Source organism: Ostrea edulis, chromosome 10 (assembly GCF_947568905.1).
Source record: "Ostrea edulis chromosome 10, xbOstEdul1.1, whole genome shotgun sequence".
In the NCBI taxonomy this organism is placed as follows: Eukaryota; Metazoa; Mollusca; class Bivalvia; order Ostreida; family Ostreidae; genus Ostrea; species Ostrea edulis.
The window spans coordinates 44,691,602-44,712,569 of NC_079173.1; the positions used below are offsets into that span (position 1 = coordinate 44,691,602).

At 33.6% G+C, this 20,968-nt stretch overlaps 2 protein-coding genes across 4 annotated transcripts in view; one reads left to right on the top strand and one right to left on the bottom strand.

Moving 5' to 3' along the window:
* LOC130050809 (uncharacterized) overlaps nt 1–20,968 on the bottom strand; it is a 355,157-nt gene that overhangs the window by 47,167 nt on the left and 287,022 nt on the right. The gene's annotated exons all lie outside the window — the stretch shown is intronic.
* Nucleotides 1–20,968, top strand: part of LOC125666236 (sentrin-specific protease 1-like) — a 57,323-nt gene that overhangs the window by 17,829 nt on the left and 18,526 nt on the right. For 2 of the 3 annotated variants that reach the window (XM_056151535.1, XM_056151537.1), the window contains 6 exons: nt 447–548; nt 1,480–1,564; nt 4,863–4,992; nt 6,333–6,475; nt 8,486–8,689; nt 19,344–19,423. In XM_056151535.1, coding sequence (XP_056007510.1) covers nt 447–548; nt 1,480–1,564; nt 4,863–4,992; nt 6,333–6,475; nt 8,486–8,689; nt 19,344–19,423 — 744 coding nt within the window. Of the gene's footprint in view, nt 1–446; nt 549–1,477; nt 1,565–4,862; nt 4,993–6,332; nt 6,476–8,485; nt 8,690–19,343; nt 19,424–20,968 lie in introns of all 3 variants that reach the window. The other variant, XM_056151536.1, reaches the window with a different exon arrangement.

A 20,968-nucleotide genomic window follows, 5' to 3' on the forward strand; every position in this document is an offset into this window, starting at 1 on the left:
ATGTTATATTAATGTAATAGTATGTCATTGTAGTGTTATATTAATGTAATAGTATGTCATTGTAATGTTATATTAATGTAATAGTATGTCATTGTAGTGTTATATTAATGTAATAGTATGTCATTGTAATGTTATATTAATGTAATAGTATGTCATTGTAATGTTATATTAATGTAATAGTATGTCATTGTAATGTTATATTATTGTAATAGTATGTCATTGTAGTGTTATATTAATGTAATAGTATGTCATTGTAATGTTATATTAATGTAATAGTATGTCATTGTAATGTTATATTAATGTAATAGTATGTCATTGTAATGTTATATTAATGTAATAGTATGTCATTGTAATGTTATATTAATGTAATAGTATATCATTGTAATGTTATATTAATGTAATAGTATATCATTGTAATGCTTTATTGCAATTTTTTATTATTGTAGGACCTCGGAGTCCAGGCATTCACGTGTTTCCGCACACCGAAGTCCAGGCAGTCCAGACTTTCAGTCCAGTAAATACCTCTCAGAGGAATGGATGTTAAATCTGTAAGTGTGTGTTGTCTATACAGCTCTGTCTGTCTGGCCAGTTGTCTGTGAGAGTGTGTTGTCTATACAGCTCTGTCTGTCTGGCCAGTCGTCTGTAAGTGTGTGTTGTCTATACAGCTCTGTCTGTCTGGCCAGTCGTCTGTAAGTGTGTGTTGTCTATACAGCTCTGTCTGTCTGGCCAGTTGTCTGTGAGAGTGTGTTGTCTATACAGCTCTGTCTGTCTGGCCAGTTGTCTGCGAGAGTGTGTTGTCTATACAGCTCTGTCTGTCTGGCCAGTTGTCTGTGAAAGTGTGTTGTCTATACAGCTCTGTCTGTCTGGCCAGTTGTCTGTGAAAGTGTGTTGTCTATACAGCTCTGTCTGTCTGGCCAGTTGTCTGTGAAAGTGTGTTGTCTATACAGCTCTGTCTGTCTGGCCAGTCGTCTGTGAGAGTGTGTTGTCTATACAGCTCTGTCTGTCTGGCCAGTTGTCTGTGAGAGTGTGTTGTCTATACAGCTTTGTCTGTCTGGCCAGTCGTCTGTGAGAGTGTGTTGTCTACACAGCTCTGTCTATCTGGCCAGTCGTCTGTGAGAGTGTGTTGTCTATACAGAAACTGTCTGGCCAGTTGTCTGTAAGTGGGTGTTGTCTATACAGCTCTGTCTGTCTGGCCAGTTGTCTGTGAGAGTATGTTGTCTATACAGCTCTGTCTGTCTGGTCAGTTGTCTGTGAGAGTATGTTGTCTATACAGCTCTGTCTGTCTGGCCAGTCGTCTGGTAGTGTGTGTTGTCTATACAGAAACTGTCCCCTGTTCTTTTTCCAGAGTTCTTTCCCCTGTTCTACTTTTTTCCCCTTCATGATTGGTGCCATCTTCTTGCTTAATGCGACTCCCAAGCAACACAATATTATTTTATCAATTTTTTTTGTGTGTAAGAGTTATTGCCCTTTGTTTTGTAGGGAGCGTCAGTTTTCCCGTGCAAACCGAGAAGCCCAGCGGAAGATAGAGGAAACTGAAATAAAAAAGAAATTTTATGAAGAAAAGGTAAATAGAATCGTTATTCTGAGAGACAACCTGTATCTTAGATGTTCTGTATGTTTCTGAACAAAAACTTTGTTGGCAATATCAGATATCTTATTGAGATATCATTTTGTCCTGTAGTATATTTACTGTAGATGATATCAGATATCTTATTGAGATATCCTTTTGTCCTGTAGTCTATTTACTGTAGGTGATATCAGATATTTGATTGAGATATCATTTTGTCCTGTAGTCTATTTACTGTAGGTGATATGAGATATCTGATTGAGATATCATTTTGTCCTGTAGTCTATTTACTGTAGGTGATATCAGATATCTTATTGAGATATCATTTTGTCCTGTAGTCTATTTACTGTAGATGATATCAGATATCTGATTGAGATATCATTTTGTCCTGTAGTCTATTTACTGTAGGTGATATCAGATATTTGATTGAGATATCATTTTGTCCTGTAGTCTATTTACTGTAGATGATATCAGATATCTTATTGAGATATCCTTTTGTCCTGTAGTCTATTTACTGTAGATGATATCAGATATCTTATTGAGATATCCTTTTGTCCTGTAGTCTATTTACTGTAGGTGATATCAGATATCTTATTGAGATGTCATTTTGTCCTGTAGTATATTTACTTTAGGTAATATCAGATATCTTTTTAAGATGCAGTCTTCACGAAAACTTAGTGGTCTGAAGACCGAGGCCAATGAATTTTAGGGTCGAGTCAGTGAAAATTAAAAATCAGGAAGTCTGATGGGCTTGTAGACTTTATGTAAGTCACATTAAACATAATGTTGGATTTAGATATTCTAAACATCTTATTTGCTTAAATTTACCATCAAAATAAAAAAAAAAAAAAAAAAAAAAGCACATAAAGTAAGTATTTGGACATTGTGGTTTGTTTATTTCGTAAAGAACCATAACTATACTTGTAATTGTCAAGATAACTTGTACGTTGATCACGTGAATATTAAACGAACAACTTGTAGAAAAAACAAAAATGGCCGCGTTCTGTATCGCACCGCACACCGGTAATTGCTGCTTTATTGCATTGTCCAATTAAAATGAACTTCAACAATTGCAGTTTTCTCTGATTTTATGCAATTTCTATAGTTTATAGAAATAATCAATCGTTTACATTTGATGTTAGTAGAGAAAGCTACTTCCTAAGGTGCACTCAGGCTGTTTTCATGTTAGTAAATTCAGACTGTTCACTGGTCCGACTGGCCAGCAAGTTTTAAATGTTTTCGTGAAGACTGGAGATGTCATTTTGTCCTGTAGTCTATTTACTGTAGGTGATATCAGATATCTTATTGAGATATCCTTTTGTCCTGTAGTCTATTTACTGTAGGTGATATCAGATATCTTATTGAGATACCATTTTGTCTGGTACACAGTTTACTATAGATGATGTCAGATATCTTATTGAGATATCATTTTGTCTCATAGTCTATTTACTGTAGGTAATATCAGATATCTTATTGAGATATCATTTTGTCCTGTAGTCTGTTTACTGTAGGTGATATCAGATATCTTACTTAGATATCCTTTGTTTAATACACTGTTTACTGTTGATAAAGTTTTGTTAAAATCTTATGTAATTTGACTTGGCTTGAAACAACATGCATATAGAATTTGTATACTGTATAAGCAGAAATTTTAACAAGGATTTAATTTTGGCATTATTAGAGAGAGCGATTAGGTCATTAAAATTGAATGTCTCTAAAAAATTATTTCATATTATTACAGTTGTCTTTCTTGGAATTATAAAGTTGCCAAAATTAGCTCTCGCTGAATATATATCCCCATTTTTATGGATGAATCTCTAAATCTGTGTCTCGTTAAAAATTCCACTTTATAATAATGATAATAATATTTATTTATATAGCGCCCTATAAGACTATAAATAACCACTCTAAAGCACTGCACACAATAAAAATGATACAGCATGTTATAAAAGTAGTGAATGGAAATGATAACAGCATTAAGATAGATAATATCAAAACAATGCCAGCAAAACATCAATAATGTGAAGTAAAATTACTAAAATCTAAAACTTTATGTGCATGAAGAAAGTTCCACGCTGTACAATCAAATGATATAAAATACAATAGTTGAAAGAAATATACAATTATTCACTTGAAAAAGTCATGTTTAAATGATGGTAAAGAAACCATAAAGATTTAACCACCTATAATACTAATAATATGCAAGTTTAAAATGGTTTTTCAAGTCGACAACATTTCATTTTAAATCGATCATCCCAGATTAAGTGAAATGTTTGGTCCAGTAATAAAGGTGATAGCTCCTTAACCACAGTAATCAGCCTTAACGGGGGGGGGGGGGGGGGGGGGGGGATAAATCAATCGTGCCAGGTGCCTCCAATTACCCCATGACCCATCAAATTAATAAACTCATTTTACAATGACCCATCTAATAAAAAAAAAAAACTAACCAGACCCACCACAAAAATATTTTTAAAAATGAAAACGGTACAAATCTCGCGAAGTTTTCGGGACAAACATTCTAGTCAATGACACGGTAATGCCTGTGCGACATTGTATCACAGTAGTTCTGAAGAAACAATGTCACATCAACAATCAAAGGCATCTATGGCGGGAATATTGGAAAGATTGGGAGTCCAAACGATGCTATTATCATGAAATGGGTATGGATATGTTTTCCATGAATCGTTCGTCTTCTAATGGAGCCCGCGCCCAGAGACCTCTATATCACCATCACACCGACTGATAAATATAACGCATCGGTACCCTCGTATAAATCAACTAAGGTTTGCCTATTTTTATTAGAAAACGGAATACCTATTGGTTTCAAAATATTCCCAAAATCGATGCACTGTAAACTGTAATAATCTACAGAACCGAGTTCGCCGCCATCACGTCCAAAGGGACCCTACTAAAGGCGCCTCTAATTTGAAGAGTGCCGTAATGGAAAGTTATGCGCTGCAAAGAGCGACAACTCGAATAGTTCTATGTTACTTCCGATTTCCGATTTCGAAAGCAGCATTTCGAAAGCACGTTTTCAATTTTCCCTCCGACATTTTGTAACCAACACGACAAGAGCGACAATAAAAATATTCTGAAAACTCAACACCCACATGGCACAAAATAAAACAATAGAAACTACCCACTACCCTTAATAAATATTTTTTTAACAGTCCAACCACGGACCAATTAAAATATGAAAAAATACGACCACCCACACAAAAAAATATCATTTGCCGCCCGACCCCCCCATTTGATCATTTCTGGAACAGCCCTAAACAGAATGCTGTTATTTCAGCATCTGAAGAAAGACCTGTTGTTGGAGAGGCAGGTACGACAAAGACTACGATTATACGATGCTGAGCCGGCGGCGGTCGAGGATTTAGAGGTGGAAGAGGAGGAGGAGGAGCAAGAAGAAACATTCCCAGGTGAGGTTCTGTTGCCATGGTTACCCATGTAACTAATACTGTAAATGACTTACCAGACTATAATAGACATTACCAGACTATAATAGACATTACAGGACTATACCAGACTATAATAGACATTATCAGACTATAATAAACATTACAAGATTATAATAGACATTACAATACTATAATAAACATTACAAGATTATAATAGACATTACAAGATTATAATAGACATTACAATACTATAATAGACATTACAAGATTATAATAGACATTATAATACTATAATAAACATTACAAGATTATAATAGACATTACAAGACTATAATAGACATTACAAGATTATAATAGACATTACAAGATTATAATAGACATTACAATACTATAATAAACATTACAAGATTATAATAGACATTACAAGACTATAATAGACATTACAAGATTATAATAGACATTACAAGATTATAATAGACATTACAATACCATAATAGACATTACAAGACTATAATAGACATTACAAGATTATAATAGACATTACAAGATTATAATAGACATTACAAGATTATAATAGACATTACAAGACTATAATAGACATTACAAGATTATAATAGACATTACAGGACTATAATGGACATTACAAGATTATAATGGACATTACAATACCATAATAGACATTACAAGACTATAATAGACATTACAAGATTATAATAAACATTACAAGATTATAGTAGACATTACAATACTATAATAAACATTACAAGATTATAATAGACATTACAAGATTATAATAGACATTACAAGACTATAATAGACATTACAAGATTATAATAGACATTACAAGATTATAATAGACATTACAAGATTATAATAGACATTACAATACTATAATAAACATTACAAGATTATAATAGACATTACAGGACTATAATGGACATTACAAGATTATAATGGACATTACAATACTATAATAGACATTACAAGACTATAATAGACATTACAAGACTATAATAGACATTACAAGATTATAATAGACATTACAAGACTATAATAGACATTACAAGATTATAATAGACATTACAGGACTATAATATACATTACAGGACTATAATAGACATTTCAAGATTATAATAAACATTACAAGACTATAATAGACATTACAAGATTATAATAGACATTACAGGACTATAATATACATTACAGGACTATAATAGACATTACAAGATTATAATAGACATTACAAGATTATAATAGACATTACCAGACTATAATAGACATTACAGAACTATAATGGACATTACCAAGCTACAATAGACATTACGAGATTATAGTTGACAATATTCTATCATGTTTTTCAGAATTAACGGATGAGATGCTTCAGGTTGTCAACGATGCATTAAGACCCCAGCCGGCCGACGAAGTCCTCGTGGAAGGTTACAAGTTACAGATACGTCGCCACGACATGGAGTCACTCGCCGGGCTCAACTGGCTGAATGATGAGGTGAGACAAAATCACTGGTGTTTTAAGATGATATCCCATCATGCATTGCTGGAGACTCCTTGTTTTTCTTTCTTACATAACTGGTACTGATATAGAGTGTCACTCCCAATGTCAAATACTATCTCAGTATTTACCCCAGATAGTGAGGCTACAAAATACCCAGTAACAATCTGCTGATATCGTAATGTCAAATACTATCTCATTATTTACCCCAGATAGTGAGGCTACAAAATACCCAGTAACAATCTGCTGATATCGTAATGTCAAATACTATCTCAGTATTTACCCCAGATAGTGAGGCTACAAAATACCCAGTAACAATCTGCTGATATCGTAATGTCAAATACTATCTCAGTATTTACCCCAGATAGTGAGGCTACAAAATACCCAGTAACAATCTGCTGATATCGTAATTTGAGGCTTTATATGAAACATACAAGTCAACTAATATCTTTAAAGAAATATATTTCAGATTACTAAAATTGTAGTTTCTGACTTTCAAAGGTAAATTTGAAAGTTGTCAATTTGAAAATATTGTTGTACATAAGTCAATATAATTAAAATTAGATGTTAGATCCGCTCACATACTCGCTACACAAACATCTAACAACATCCCATAGAGGTCAAATTTGCATGAAAAATTAACCAATCGCTACAAAGGTGGAATGTCATCGGCATCCAATGAAAATCCTCATTATATACTGTATTTTGTTACTTATCAAAGATGGCGACCGATGAAGAAATGGAAACAATTAAAACCGCTTTGAAGATATTTGATATTTGAAAAATGTACAAGAACAGATACAAAATGTCTTCTTTGTTGAAGTATGCATGAAAAGATCCCTCGATGTTGCCATAGTTTAAAATTAAACAAAACACGCAATAAATAAGTCACGATCGTGGGTGCCGCCATTTTTTTCTCTTCCTTACATAAACAATACATGGAATTGTGGGATAATACCCTAACGATATGAAGGGGGAAATTTGATTGGCTGTTGCAAATTTGACCTTTGACTTGATGTTTGTATAGTGAATATATGAGCGGATGTAACATCTTATTTTAATTAGATTGGTACATAAGTGTATCTTTCGCTTTTCATCCATATGACAGTTGTCGAGATTTTTAAATCACTGTCTGACGGAGTTACTGGTCCTGTCAGACTGGGCACCGTTTTGTCAGACCAGATACATGTACCTTGTATTGCATAGAGAGAACGAAGAAAAAAAGAACTGCACAAAATGCCTTTTGTATAACAGCAATGCATCTCCCACTCATAATATCCAGCCAAATACGGTCAGTTTTCCAACCATCTTGGAACTCATGAACACCACGGAAGCCTTTGTAATTTTCTAAGTGGTCCAGTTTCAGCATTTTTTCTTTTCTTACCAAGTTGTTTGTTGTTTTAAGTCCCGTCAGGAATTTTCCCCTCATAATGAGACATGACCAGCTGTAGACCTATGCTTTGTACTTTAACTCAAGGCTGTAGTAGTGATGGTTCTTTAACGTGCAACTTAAAACCTACCACAACATACAACATTGGAGGTCATATCCGAAAGACCTGTAACTCTCACTGCTAAATGCCGAGCGTTTGGCGAGGATATATTTACATCTTAGGTTTGACGTGGTCATGGCACAAGCAGAACTCAAACTCACAACCTTCCAGTTACGAAGCGAATGGTCTACAACTGAGCTACCACGACCAGTCTTTTCTTCCTGGGTAGAGAGCCTTTCATAATTTGATCGGCCGTGCGGCCATGTTGTTTGATTGACCTTCACTTGCGCATCTCGAACCATAGCTCTAAAACAATCAGATCACGCCCGATGGTTTCAAACGGCCATTTGGACCGACATTTTGTAGAAAATTATCGGTCCAGTGAAAATTTTATTGGCCTTGCCGACAGGACCGACAGTTTTCGATAACTCTGATATGAGATTTTTCTGGCGTAATATTTCTGTTTGATAATTACCACGAGTACAGTCTATGGTTCTCTATGTTAACATCGTTTCAGATCATCAACTTCTACATGAATCAGCTGGTGGAACGCGGGGAGACGGAAGGAAAACCCAAAGTCTACGCCTTCAACACCTTCTTCTACCCCAAGGTTATGAGTCAAGGTCACAGCTCGGTCAAGCGCTGGACAAGACGAGTGGACATTTTTTCCAAAGATTACATCCTGATTCCTGTTCATTTGGGCATGCACTGGTGTCTAGCGGTCAGTAAATCTAGTGTCTAGCGGTCAGTAAATCTAATGTCTAGCGGTCAGTAAATCTAGTGTCTAGCAGTCAGTAAATCTAGTGTCTAGCGGTCAGTAAATCTAGTGTTGAAAGTTTATAGTTCAAAACATTTCCTTTAAGCAGGGGCAGGCATTATGTAAAGTGTCTTTTATTTGCAAATTGCCAATGGATTATCTGGCCACTTGGAGCAATATTTGTGAGTTGCCTCACATTTACTCCTTGTGAATAAACAAAACAGCGTTAAATACTGGAATACTTACAGGTTATTAACTGAATATTGGGAAATATGTCCACCATAGCTTATTGAGCTTTAAAGCAGATCGACCTTGTTTGGTATGATTTTATGCAGCGACTGAGAGCGGACGTATTCCGAGATACTCAGTGACTGAGAGTGGACATATTCCGAGATACTCAGCAACTGAGAGCGGACGTATTTCCGAGATACTCAGTGACTGAGAGTGGACATATTCCAAGATACTCAGCGACTGAGAGCGGACATATTCCGAGATACTCAGCGACTGAGAGCGGACATATTCCGAGATACTCAGTAACTGAGAGCGGACATATTCCGAGATATTCAGCGACTGAGAGCGGACATATTCCGAGATGCTCAGTGACTGAGAGCGGACATATTCCGAGATGCTCAGCGACTGAGAGTGGACATATTCCGAGATGCTAAGCGACTGAGAGCAGAATATTCCGAGATGCTAAGCGACTGAGAGCAGAATATTCCGAGATACTCAGCGAGTGAGAGTGGACATATTCCGAGATACTCAGCGACTGAGAGCGGACATATTCCGAGATATTCAGTGACTGAGAGCAGACATGTTCCGAGATATTCAGTGACTGAGAGCAGACATATTCAGAGATATTCAGTGACTGAGAGCAGACATATTCCGAGATATTCAGTGACTGAGAGCGGACATATTCCGAGATACTCAGTGACTGAGAGTGGACATATTTCGAGATATTCAGCGACTGAGAGCGGACATATTCCGAGATATTCAGTGACTGAGAGGGGACATATTCCGAGATACTCAGCGACTGAGAGTGGACATATTACGAGATATTCAGTGACTGAGAGCGGACATATTCCGAGATATTCAGTGACTGAGAGCGGACATATTCCGAGATATTCAGTGACTGAGAGTGGACATATTCCTAGATATTCAATCATTTTTTTCCCCCATTTTTATTTTACGTATGTTTAGTATTTTATACATTTCTAATTCTGGAAATGCACATTCAAACACATTTTTATAAACAAACCAAGTGTTTCTGTTCATTATGATTTGTCAAGAGGTGTGATGTCACAATCATCGAGTTATGTAAACAGATGTGATGTCACAATCATCGAGTTATGTAAACAGATGTGATGTCACAATCATCGAGTTATGTAAGATAAATACATGGGGGGGTCGGGAGGCACCTTTTGTATATACCAAGCACCCATAAAAAAAAATAAAAAATTACCCCATGACCCATCAAATTAATAAACTCATTTTACAATGACCCATCTAATTAAAAAAAAAAAAAACTAACCAGACCCACCACAAAAATAATTTTAAAAATGAAAACGGTACAGATCTCGCGAGGTTTTCGGGACAAACATTCTAGTCAATGACGCGGTAATGCCTGTGCGACATTGTATCACAGTAGTTCTGAAGAAACGATGTCAGATCAACAATCAAAGGCATCTATGACGGGAATGTTGGAAAGATTGGGAGTCCAAACGATGCTATTATCATGAAATGGGTATGGATATGTTTTTCTACGATTCGTTCGTCTTCTAATGGAGCCCACGCCCGGAGGCCTCTAAATCACCATCACACCGACTGATAAATATAACGCATCGGTACCCTCGTATAAATCAACTAAGGTTTGCCTATTTTTATTAGAAAACGGAATACCTATTGGTTTCAAAATATTCCCAAAATCGATGCACTGTAAACTGTAATAATCTACAGAACCGAGTTCGCCGCCATCACGTCCAAAGGGACCCTACTAAAGGCGCCTCTAATTTGAAGAGTGCCGTAATGGAAAGTTATGCGCTGCAAAGAGCGACAACTCGAATAGTTCTATGTTATTTCCGATTTCGAAAGCACGTTTTCAATTTTCCCTCCGACGTTTTGTAACCAACACGACAAGAGCGACAATAAAAATATTCTGAAAACTCCACACCCACGTGGCACAAAATAAAACAATAGAAACTACCCACTACCCATAATAAATATTTTTTTAACAGTCCAACCACAGACCAATTAAAATATGAAAAAATACGACCACCCACACAAAAAAATATCATTTGCCGCCCGACCCCCCCCCCCCCCCCCCCATTTGATCATTTCTGGAACAGCCCTAAACAGATGTGATGTCACAATCATAGAGTTATGTAAACAGATGTGATGTCACAATCATCGAGTTATGTAAACAGATGTGATGTCACAATCATTGTGTAGACAGATGTGATGTCACAATCATTATGTAGACAGATGTGATGTCACAATCATTGTGTAAACAGATGTGATGTCACAATCATTGTGTAAACAGATGTGATGTCACAATCATTGTGTAGACAGATGTGATGTCACAATCATTGTGTAGACAGATGTGATGTCACTATCATTGTGTAGACAGATGTGATGTCACAATCATTGTGTAGACAGATGTGATGTCACAATCATTGTGTAAACAGATGTGATGTCACAATCATTGTGTAGACAGATGTGATGTCACAATCATTGTGTAAACAGATGTGATGTCACAATCATTGTGTAGACAGATGTGATGTCACAATCATTATGTAGACAGATGTGATGTCACAATCATTGTGTAAACAGATGTGATGTCACAATCATTGTGTAGACAGATGTGATGTCACAATCATTGTGTAAACAGATGTGATGTCACAATCATTGTGTAGACAGATGTGATGTCACAATCATTGTGTAGACAGATGTGATGTCACAATCATTGAGTAAATGTAAGCCAAACTTCCGCCAGAGTAAGGCATTATGGGATAGCGATTCTTAGGCCGCGTATACTGTGTGACGTCACTGTAGAATGACGAAAAACATAACGTCAAACGTAAACAACTTTCAAAACAAGAATGTAAACATCAAGTTCATTACTTTACACAATAATTTGAACGGAGTCTCCCTAGTTTTTAATGATCTTTTGATCATTATATGTTTAAAATAAAATCCATACTTTTATATTAATGCCCTTAATTTCAATATCTTTAAACTTTTAACTATGAACTACTTCTTTAGTGTTATTTACCTGCGTGATAATCTCGGACTCACAATATACAAATCTGTATATTGTACTGCGTCACATAGGAGAGGTCAATTCGTAGGTGATGTAATGAGGCTTTGACGGGGAGTTTGAATGTAAGCAAATGTGGTGTTATGAAAGTAGTGCCCAGGCAATTACAATGTGGGACTTTATTTCAGTGAAAGCTTGGTTACTCTCTATAGAGTCTACAAGATCTGTATTCTAACTTAAAGACACACAAATACCTGTAACTAACTTATAAACACACAAATACCTGTAACTAACTTATAAACACACACATACCTGTAACTAACTTATAAACACACAAATACCTGTAACTAACTTATATACACACAAATACCTGTAACTAACTTATAGACACACAAATACCTGTAACTAACTTATAAACACACACATACCTGTAACTAACTTATAAACACACAAATACCTGTAACTAACTTATAGACACACAAATACCTGTAACTAACTTATAGACACACAAATACCTGTAACTAACTTATAGTCACACAAATACCTGTAACTAACTTATAGTCACACAAATACCTGTAACTAACTTATAAACACACAAATACCTGTAACTAACTTATAAACACACAAATACCTGTAACTAACTTATAAACACACACATACCTGTAACTAACTTATAAACACACACATACCTGTAACTAACTTATAAACACACAAATACCTGTAACTAACTTATAGACACACACAAATACCTGTAACTAACTTATAAACACACAAATACCTGTAACTAACTTATAAACACACAAATACCTGTAACTAACTTATAGACACACACATACCTGTAACTAACTTATAAACACACACATACCTGTAACTAACTTATAAACACACACATACCTGTAACTAACTTATAAACACACAAATACCTGTAACTAACTTATAAACACACAAATACCTGTAACTAACTTATAAACACACAAATACCTGTAACTAACTTATAGACACACACATACCTGTAACTAACTTATAAACACACAAATACCTGTAACTAACTTATAAACACACAAATACCTGTAACTAACTTATAGTCACACAAATACCTGTAACTAACTTATAGACACACAAATACCTGTAACTAACTTATAGACACACACATACCTGTAACTAACTTATAGACACACAAATACCTGTAACTAACTTATAGACACACACAAATACCTGTAACTAACTTATAAACACACAAATACCTGTAGCTAACTTATAGACACACAAATACCTGTAACTAACTTATAAACACACACATACCTGTAACTAACTTATAGACAAATACATACCTGTAACTAACTTATAGACACACAAATACCTGTAACTAACTTATAAACACACAAATACCTGTAACTAACTTATATACACACATACCTGTAACTAACTTATAGACACACACATACCTGTAACTAACTTATAAACACACAAATACCTGTAACTAACTTATATACACACATACCTGTAACTAACTTATAAACACACAAATACCTGTAACTAACTTATAGACACACATATACCTGTAACTAACTTATAAACACACAAATACCTGTAACTAACTTATAGTCACAGAAATACCTGTAACTAACTTATAAACACAGATACCTGTAACTAACTTATAAACACAAATACCTGTAACTAACTTATAGACACACAAATACCTGTAACTAACTTATAGACACACAAATACCTGTAACTAACTTATAGTCACACAAATACCTGTATCTAACTTATAGACACACAAATACCTGTAACTAACTTATAGACACACACATACCTGTAACTAACTTATAGACACACACATACCTGTAACTAACTTATAAACACAAATACCTGTAACTAACTTATAGACACACACACATACCTGTAACTAACTTATAGTCACACAAATACCTGTAACTAACTTATAGACACAGAAATACCTGTAACTAACTTATAGTCACACACAAATACCTGTAACTAACTTATAGACACACACATACCTGTAACTAACTTATAGTCACACAAATACCTGTAACTAACTTATAAACACAAATACCTGTAACTAACTTATAGACACACACACATACCTGTAACTAATTATAAACACACAAATACCTGTAACTAACTTATAGACACACAAATACCTGTAACTAACTTATAGACACACAAATACCTGTAACTAACTTATAGTCACACAAATACCTGTAACTAACTTATAGACACACAAATACCTGTAACTAACTTATAAACACAAATACCTGTAACTAACTTATAAACACAAATACCTGTAACTAACTTATAGACACACAAATACCTGTAACTAACTTATAGACACACACATACCTGTAACTAACTTATAGACACACAAATACCTGTAACTAACTTATAAACACACACATACCTGTAACTAACTTATAAACACACAAATACCTGTAACTAACTTATAAACACACAAATACCTGTAACTAACTTATAAACACACACATACCTGTAACTAACTTATAAACACACACATACCTGTAACTAACTTATAAACACACAAATACCTGTAACTAACTTATAAACACACACATACCTGTAACTAACTTATAAACACACACATACCTGTTACTAACTTATAGACAAATACATACCTGTAACTAACTTATAGACACACAAATACCTGTAACTAACTTATAGACACACAAATACCTGTAACTAACTTATAGACACACAAATACCTGTAACTAACTTATAGTCACACACAAATACCTGTACCTAACTTATAAACACACAAATACCTGTAACTAACTTATAAACACACAAATACCTGTAACTAACTTATAAACACACACATACCTGTAACTAACTTATAAACACACAAATACCTGTAACTAACTTATAGACACACACAAATACCTGTAACTAACTTATAGACACACAAATACCTGTAACTAACTTATAGACACACAAATACCTGTAACTAACTTATAGACAAATACATACCTGTAACTAACTTATAAACACACACATACCTGTAACTAACTTATAAACACACACATACCTGTAACTAACTTATAAACACACACAAATACCTGTAACTAACTTATAGACAAATACATACCTGTAACTAACTTATAAACACACACATACCTGTAACTAACTTATATACACACAAATACCAGTAACTAACTTATATACACACAAATACCTGTGACTAACTTATAGACACACAGATACCTGTAACTAACTTATAAAGAACCAAATACCTGTAACTAACTTATAAACACACAAATACCTGTAACTAATTTATAAACACACATACCTGTAACTAACTTATAAACACACAAATACCTGTAACTAACTTATAGACACACAAATACCTGTAACTAACTTATAAACACACACATACCTGTAACTAACTTATAAACACACACATACCTGTAACTAACTTATAAACACACACATACCTGTAACTAACTTATAAACACAAATACCTGTAACTAACTTATAGACAAATACCTGTAACTAACTTATAGACACACAAATACCTGTAACTAACTTATAGACACACACAAATACCTGTAACTAACTTATAGACACACACAAATACCTGTAACTAACTTATAGTCACACAAATACCTGTAACTAACTTATAGACACACACATACCTGTAACTAACTTATAGACACACAAATACCTGTAACTAACTTATAGACACACACAAATACCTGTAACTAACTTATAGACACACACATACCTGTAACTAACTTATAGTCACACAAATACCTGTAACTAACTTATAGACACACAAATACCTGTAACTAACTTATAGTCAAATACATATCTGTAACTAACTTATAAACACACAAATACCTGTAACTAACTTATAGACACACAAATACCTGTAACTAACTTATAGTCACACACAAATACCTGTAACTAACTTATAGACGCACACAAATACCTGTAACTAACTTATAGACACACACATACCTGTAACTAACTTATAGACACACACATACCTGTAACTAACTTATAGACACACAAATACCTGTAACTAACTTATAGACACACAAATACCTGTAACTAACTTATAGTCACACACAAATACCTGTAACTAACTTATAGTCACACAAATACCTGTAACTAACTTATAGTCAAATACATATCTGTAACTAACTTATAAACACACACATACCTGTAACTAACTTATAAACACACAAATACCTGTAACTAACTTATAAACACACAAATACCTGTAACTAACTTATAAACACACACATACCTGTAACTAACTTATAAACACACACATACCTGTAACTAACTTATAAACACACAAATACCTGTAACTAACTTATAAACACACACATACCTGTTACTAACTTATAGACAAATACATACCTGTAACTAACTTATAGACACACAAATACCTGTAACTAACTTATAGACACACAAATACCTGTAACTAACTTATAGACACACAAATACCTGTAACTAACTTATAGTCACACACAAATACCTGTACCTAACTTATAAACACACAAATACCTGTAACTAACTTATAAACACACAAATACCTGTAACTAACTTATAAACACACACATACCTGTAACTAACTTATAAACACACAAATACCTGTAACTAACTTATAGACACACACAAATACCTGTAACTAACTTATAGACACACAAATACCTGTAACTAACTTATAGACACACAAATACCTGTAACTAACTTATAGACAAATACATACCTGTAACTAACTTATAAACACACACATACCTGTAACTAACTTATAAACACACACATACCTGTAACTAACTTATAAACACACACAAATACCTGTAACTAACTTATAGACAAATACATACCTGTAACTAACTTATAAACACACACATACCTGTAACTAACTTATATACACACAAATACCAGTAACTAACTTATATACACACAAATACCTGTGACTAACTTATAGACACACAGATACCTGTAACTAACTTATAAAGAACCAAATACCTGTAACTAACTTATAAACACACAAATACCTGTAACTAATTTATAAACACACATACCTGTAACTAACTTATAAACACACAAATACCTGTAACTAACTTATAGACACACAAATACCTGTAACTAACTTATAAACACACACATACCTGTAACTAACTTATAAACACACACATACCTGTAACTAACTTATAAACACACACATACCTGTAACTAACTTATAAACACAAATACCTGTAACTAACTTATAGACAAATACCTGTAACTAACTTATAGACACACAAATACCTGTAACTAACTTATAGACACACACAAATACCTGTAACTAACTTATAGACACACACAAATACCTGTAACTAACTTATAGTCACACAAATACCTGTAACTAACTTATAGACACACACATACCTGTAACTAACTTATAGACACACAAATACCTGTAACTAACTTATAGACACACACAAATACCTGTAACTAACTTATAGACACACACATACCTGTAACTAACTTATAGTCACACAAATACCTGTAACTAACTTATAGACACACAAATACCTGTAACTAACTTATAGTCAAATACATATCTGTAACTAACTTATAAACACACAAATACCTGTAACTAACTTATAGACACACAAATACCTGTAACTAACTTATAGTCACACACAAATACCTGTAACTAACTTATAGACACACACAAATACCTGTAACTAACTTATAGACACACACATACCTGTAACTAACTTATAGACACACACATACCTGTAACTAACTTATAGACACACAAATACCTGTAACTAACTTATAGACACACAAATACCTGTAACTAACTTATAGTCACACACAAATACCTGTAACTAACTTATAGTCACACAAATACCTGTAACTAACTTATAGTCAAATACATATCTGTAACTAACTTATAAACACACAAATACCTGTAACTAACTTATAGACACACACAAATACCTGTAACTAACTTATAGACACACAAATACCTGTAACTAACTTATAGACACACAAATACCTGTAACTAACTTATAGACACACAAATACCTGTAACTAACTTATAGACATACAAATACCTGTAACTAACTTATAGACACACAAATACCTGTAACTAACTTATAGTCAAATACATATCTGTAACTAAGTTATAAACACACACATACCTGTAACTAACTTATAGACACACAAATACCTGTAACTAACTTATAGACACACAAATACCTGTAACTAACTTATAGACACACAAATACCTGTAACTAACTTATAGTCAAATACATATCTGTAACTAACTTATAAACACACAAATACCTGTAACTAACTTATAGACACACAAATACCTGTAACTAACTTATAGTCAAATACATATCTGTAACTAACTTATAGACACACAAATACCTGTAACTAACTTATAGTCACACACAAATACCTGTAACTAACTTATAAACACACAAATACCTGTAACTAACTTATAGTCACACAAATACCTGTAACTAACTTATAGACACACAAATACCTGTAACTAACTTATAGTCACACACAAATACCTGTAACTAACTTATAGACACACACAAATACCTGTAACTAACTTATAGACACATACATACCTGTAACTAACTTATAGTCACACAAATACCTGTAACTAACTTATAGACACACACATACCTGTAACTAACTTATAAACACACACACATACCTGTAACTAACTTATAAACACACAAATACCTGTAACTAACTTATAGACACACACATACCTGTAACTAACTTATAGTCACACACATACCTGTAACTAACTTATAGACACACACATACCTGTAACTAACTTATAGACACACAAATACCTGTAACTAACTTATAGACACACAAATACCTGTAACTAACTTATAGTCACACAAATACCTGTAACTAACTTATAGACACACAAATACCTGTAACTAACTTATAGACACACACATACCTGTAACTAACTTATAGACACACAAATACCTGTAACTAACTTATAGTCACACACAAATACCTGTAACTAACTTATAGTCACACACAAATACCTGTAACTAACTTATAAACACACAAATACCTGTAACTAACTTATAAACACACAAATACCTGTAACTACCTTAGCTGTGGTTGATGTGAACATGTGTCTAGTCTGTGGTTGATGTGAACATGTGTCTAGTCTGTGGTTGATTTGAACATATATTATGTACTCTGTGGTTGATGTGAAAATATATTATCTTGGCTGTGGTTGACAGGGACATTGTATAATTGTTCCTAGTAAAACCAAATATGACATATCTTATAAAGTAGAAACAATTATGAATGAACATTTCAGAATTTTAATTACAGGTGATTGACTTCAAAAAGAAAATGATTCGGTACTTTGACTCAATGGGAGGAAATAATATGGCCTGCCTAAATGCTCTAAAGTAAGTGGGCTCTGCTCAAGTAAATGTTTATTGTTAGTTCAGGTAAGTGTCGAAGTGTTAGTTCAAGTTAGTGTTTCATTGTTAGTTCAAGTTAGTGTTTCATTGTTAGTTCAAGTTAGTGTTTATTCTTAGTTCTAGTAAAATTTCAATTGCTAGTTCAGGTAATTTTTTAATTGCTAGATTATGGAAATGTTTAATTGTTAGTTGAAGTTAGTGTTTTATTGTTAGTTCAAGTTAATGTTTATTCTTAGTTCTAGTAAATTTTCAATTGCTAGTTCAGGTAATTTTTTAATTGCTAGATTATGGAAATGTTTAATTGTTAGTTGAAGTAAGTGTTTAATTGTTAGTTCAATATAATGTTTGCTTGTTAGTTGAAGTAAGTGTGTTTTAGTTCAAGTGAATTCTCATGCCGACAGAATCGAAGATTCGAGGGCATATGGATTTTGTTTGTCTGTCTATCTGTCGATGCAAGTTGTTTCGGCCTTTTTACAGTTCGGCCCTAGGTTTGTTCGGCCTCAAGATTTTTCGGCCTTTTGTCGTTTCGTCCTTAGATACCAAGTCGTTTTGGCCCAAGTTTCGTAAGCTACAATATACCGACAATGTGATGTTGTTTTTGTTAATATAGATGTGTATTGAATTTATGAGACTTTAAAGAAGAGGAAATTTTGTATGATGAGGAAATAATTGGAGGTAGGCGTAGTATGAAATATATGCAAAATTGTTCGAACTTTCTTTTCCAGTGCATATGTTTGGCAAATTGTGATACCATGATCATTGAGAATAGTTTTTGAAATCATCAAGGCAAACTTTTAACCCCGAAATATAATGATTTCTCAACAAATTTGTGCTGTAAAATTTCAATTTAGCATTTGACATGTGATTTCGACGCAAAACCTATAGATATTAAAAATCACTTTGAAATCATGTGAAGACACTACAAACAATTGTGCATTTTTTGTTAGTATATCTATAAAAAATTAGCTACAAGTAATACTACACTAACTTTATTCGAAAAGGTATTTTTTCAATGAAATATATTTAGTGAAAAAATAAACAGTTATGACTCATGACCAGGTATTGTACACTGTAAACTGATATGTTGTTATCTGCGTTGTTAGTGTATGTTAGGTTCAGTTAGTAATTTACGGGTGAATACAATAATGTTGATAATAAAATCTACAGTACAGACCACGAGTATTCCCAAACACACGGTGTAAAATGTCCGTGAACACGGTGTATGTGTATTTTGAATACACAAGAAGACTGCCTTGTCTAAAAAATTAGTCCCTGATACCCACCGTGAGATCAGTATCTTGTTTAGAAAAAATGTACTAAACGATTAAAAAAGCAATGATTTCTTTCTTTCCCGGAGAAATAAATGGCAAAATCTTTTAATTTCTTGAATTACTTAATTATTACTTGAATTACTTTATTGGGAGAACTTAATTTTTTCTAAAAACTCTTAAAATTTACGTAATTTTATTCATTTTACCTTATAAAAAATGATAGAAAACATTTTTCATCGACTTTCCCCGTGTACAATTA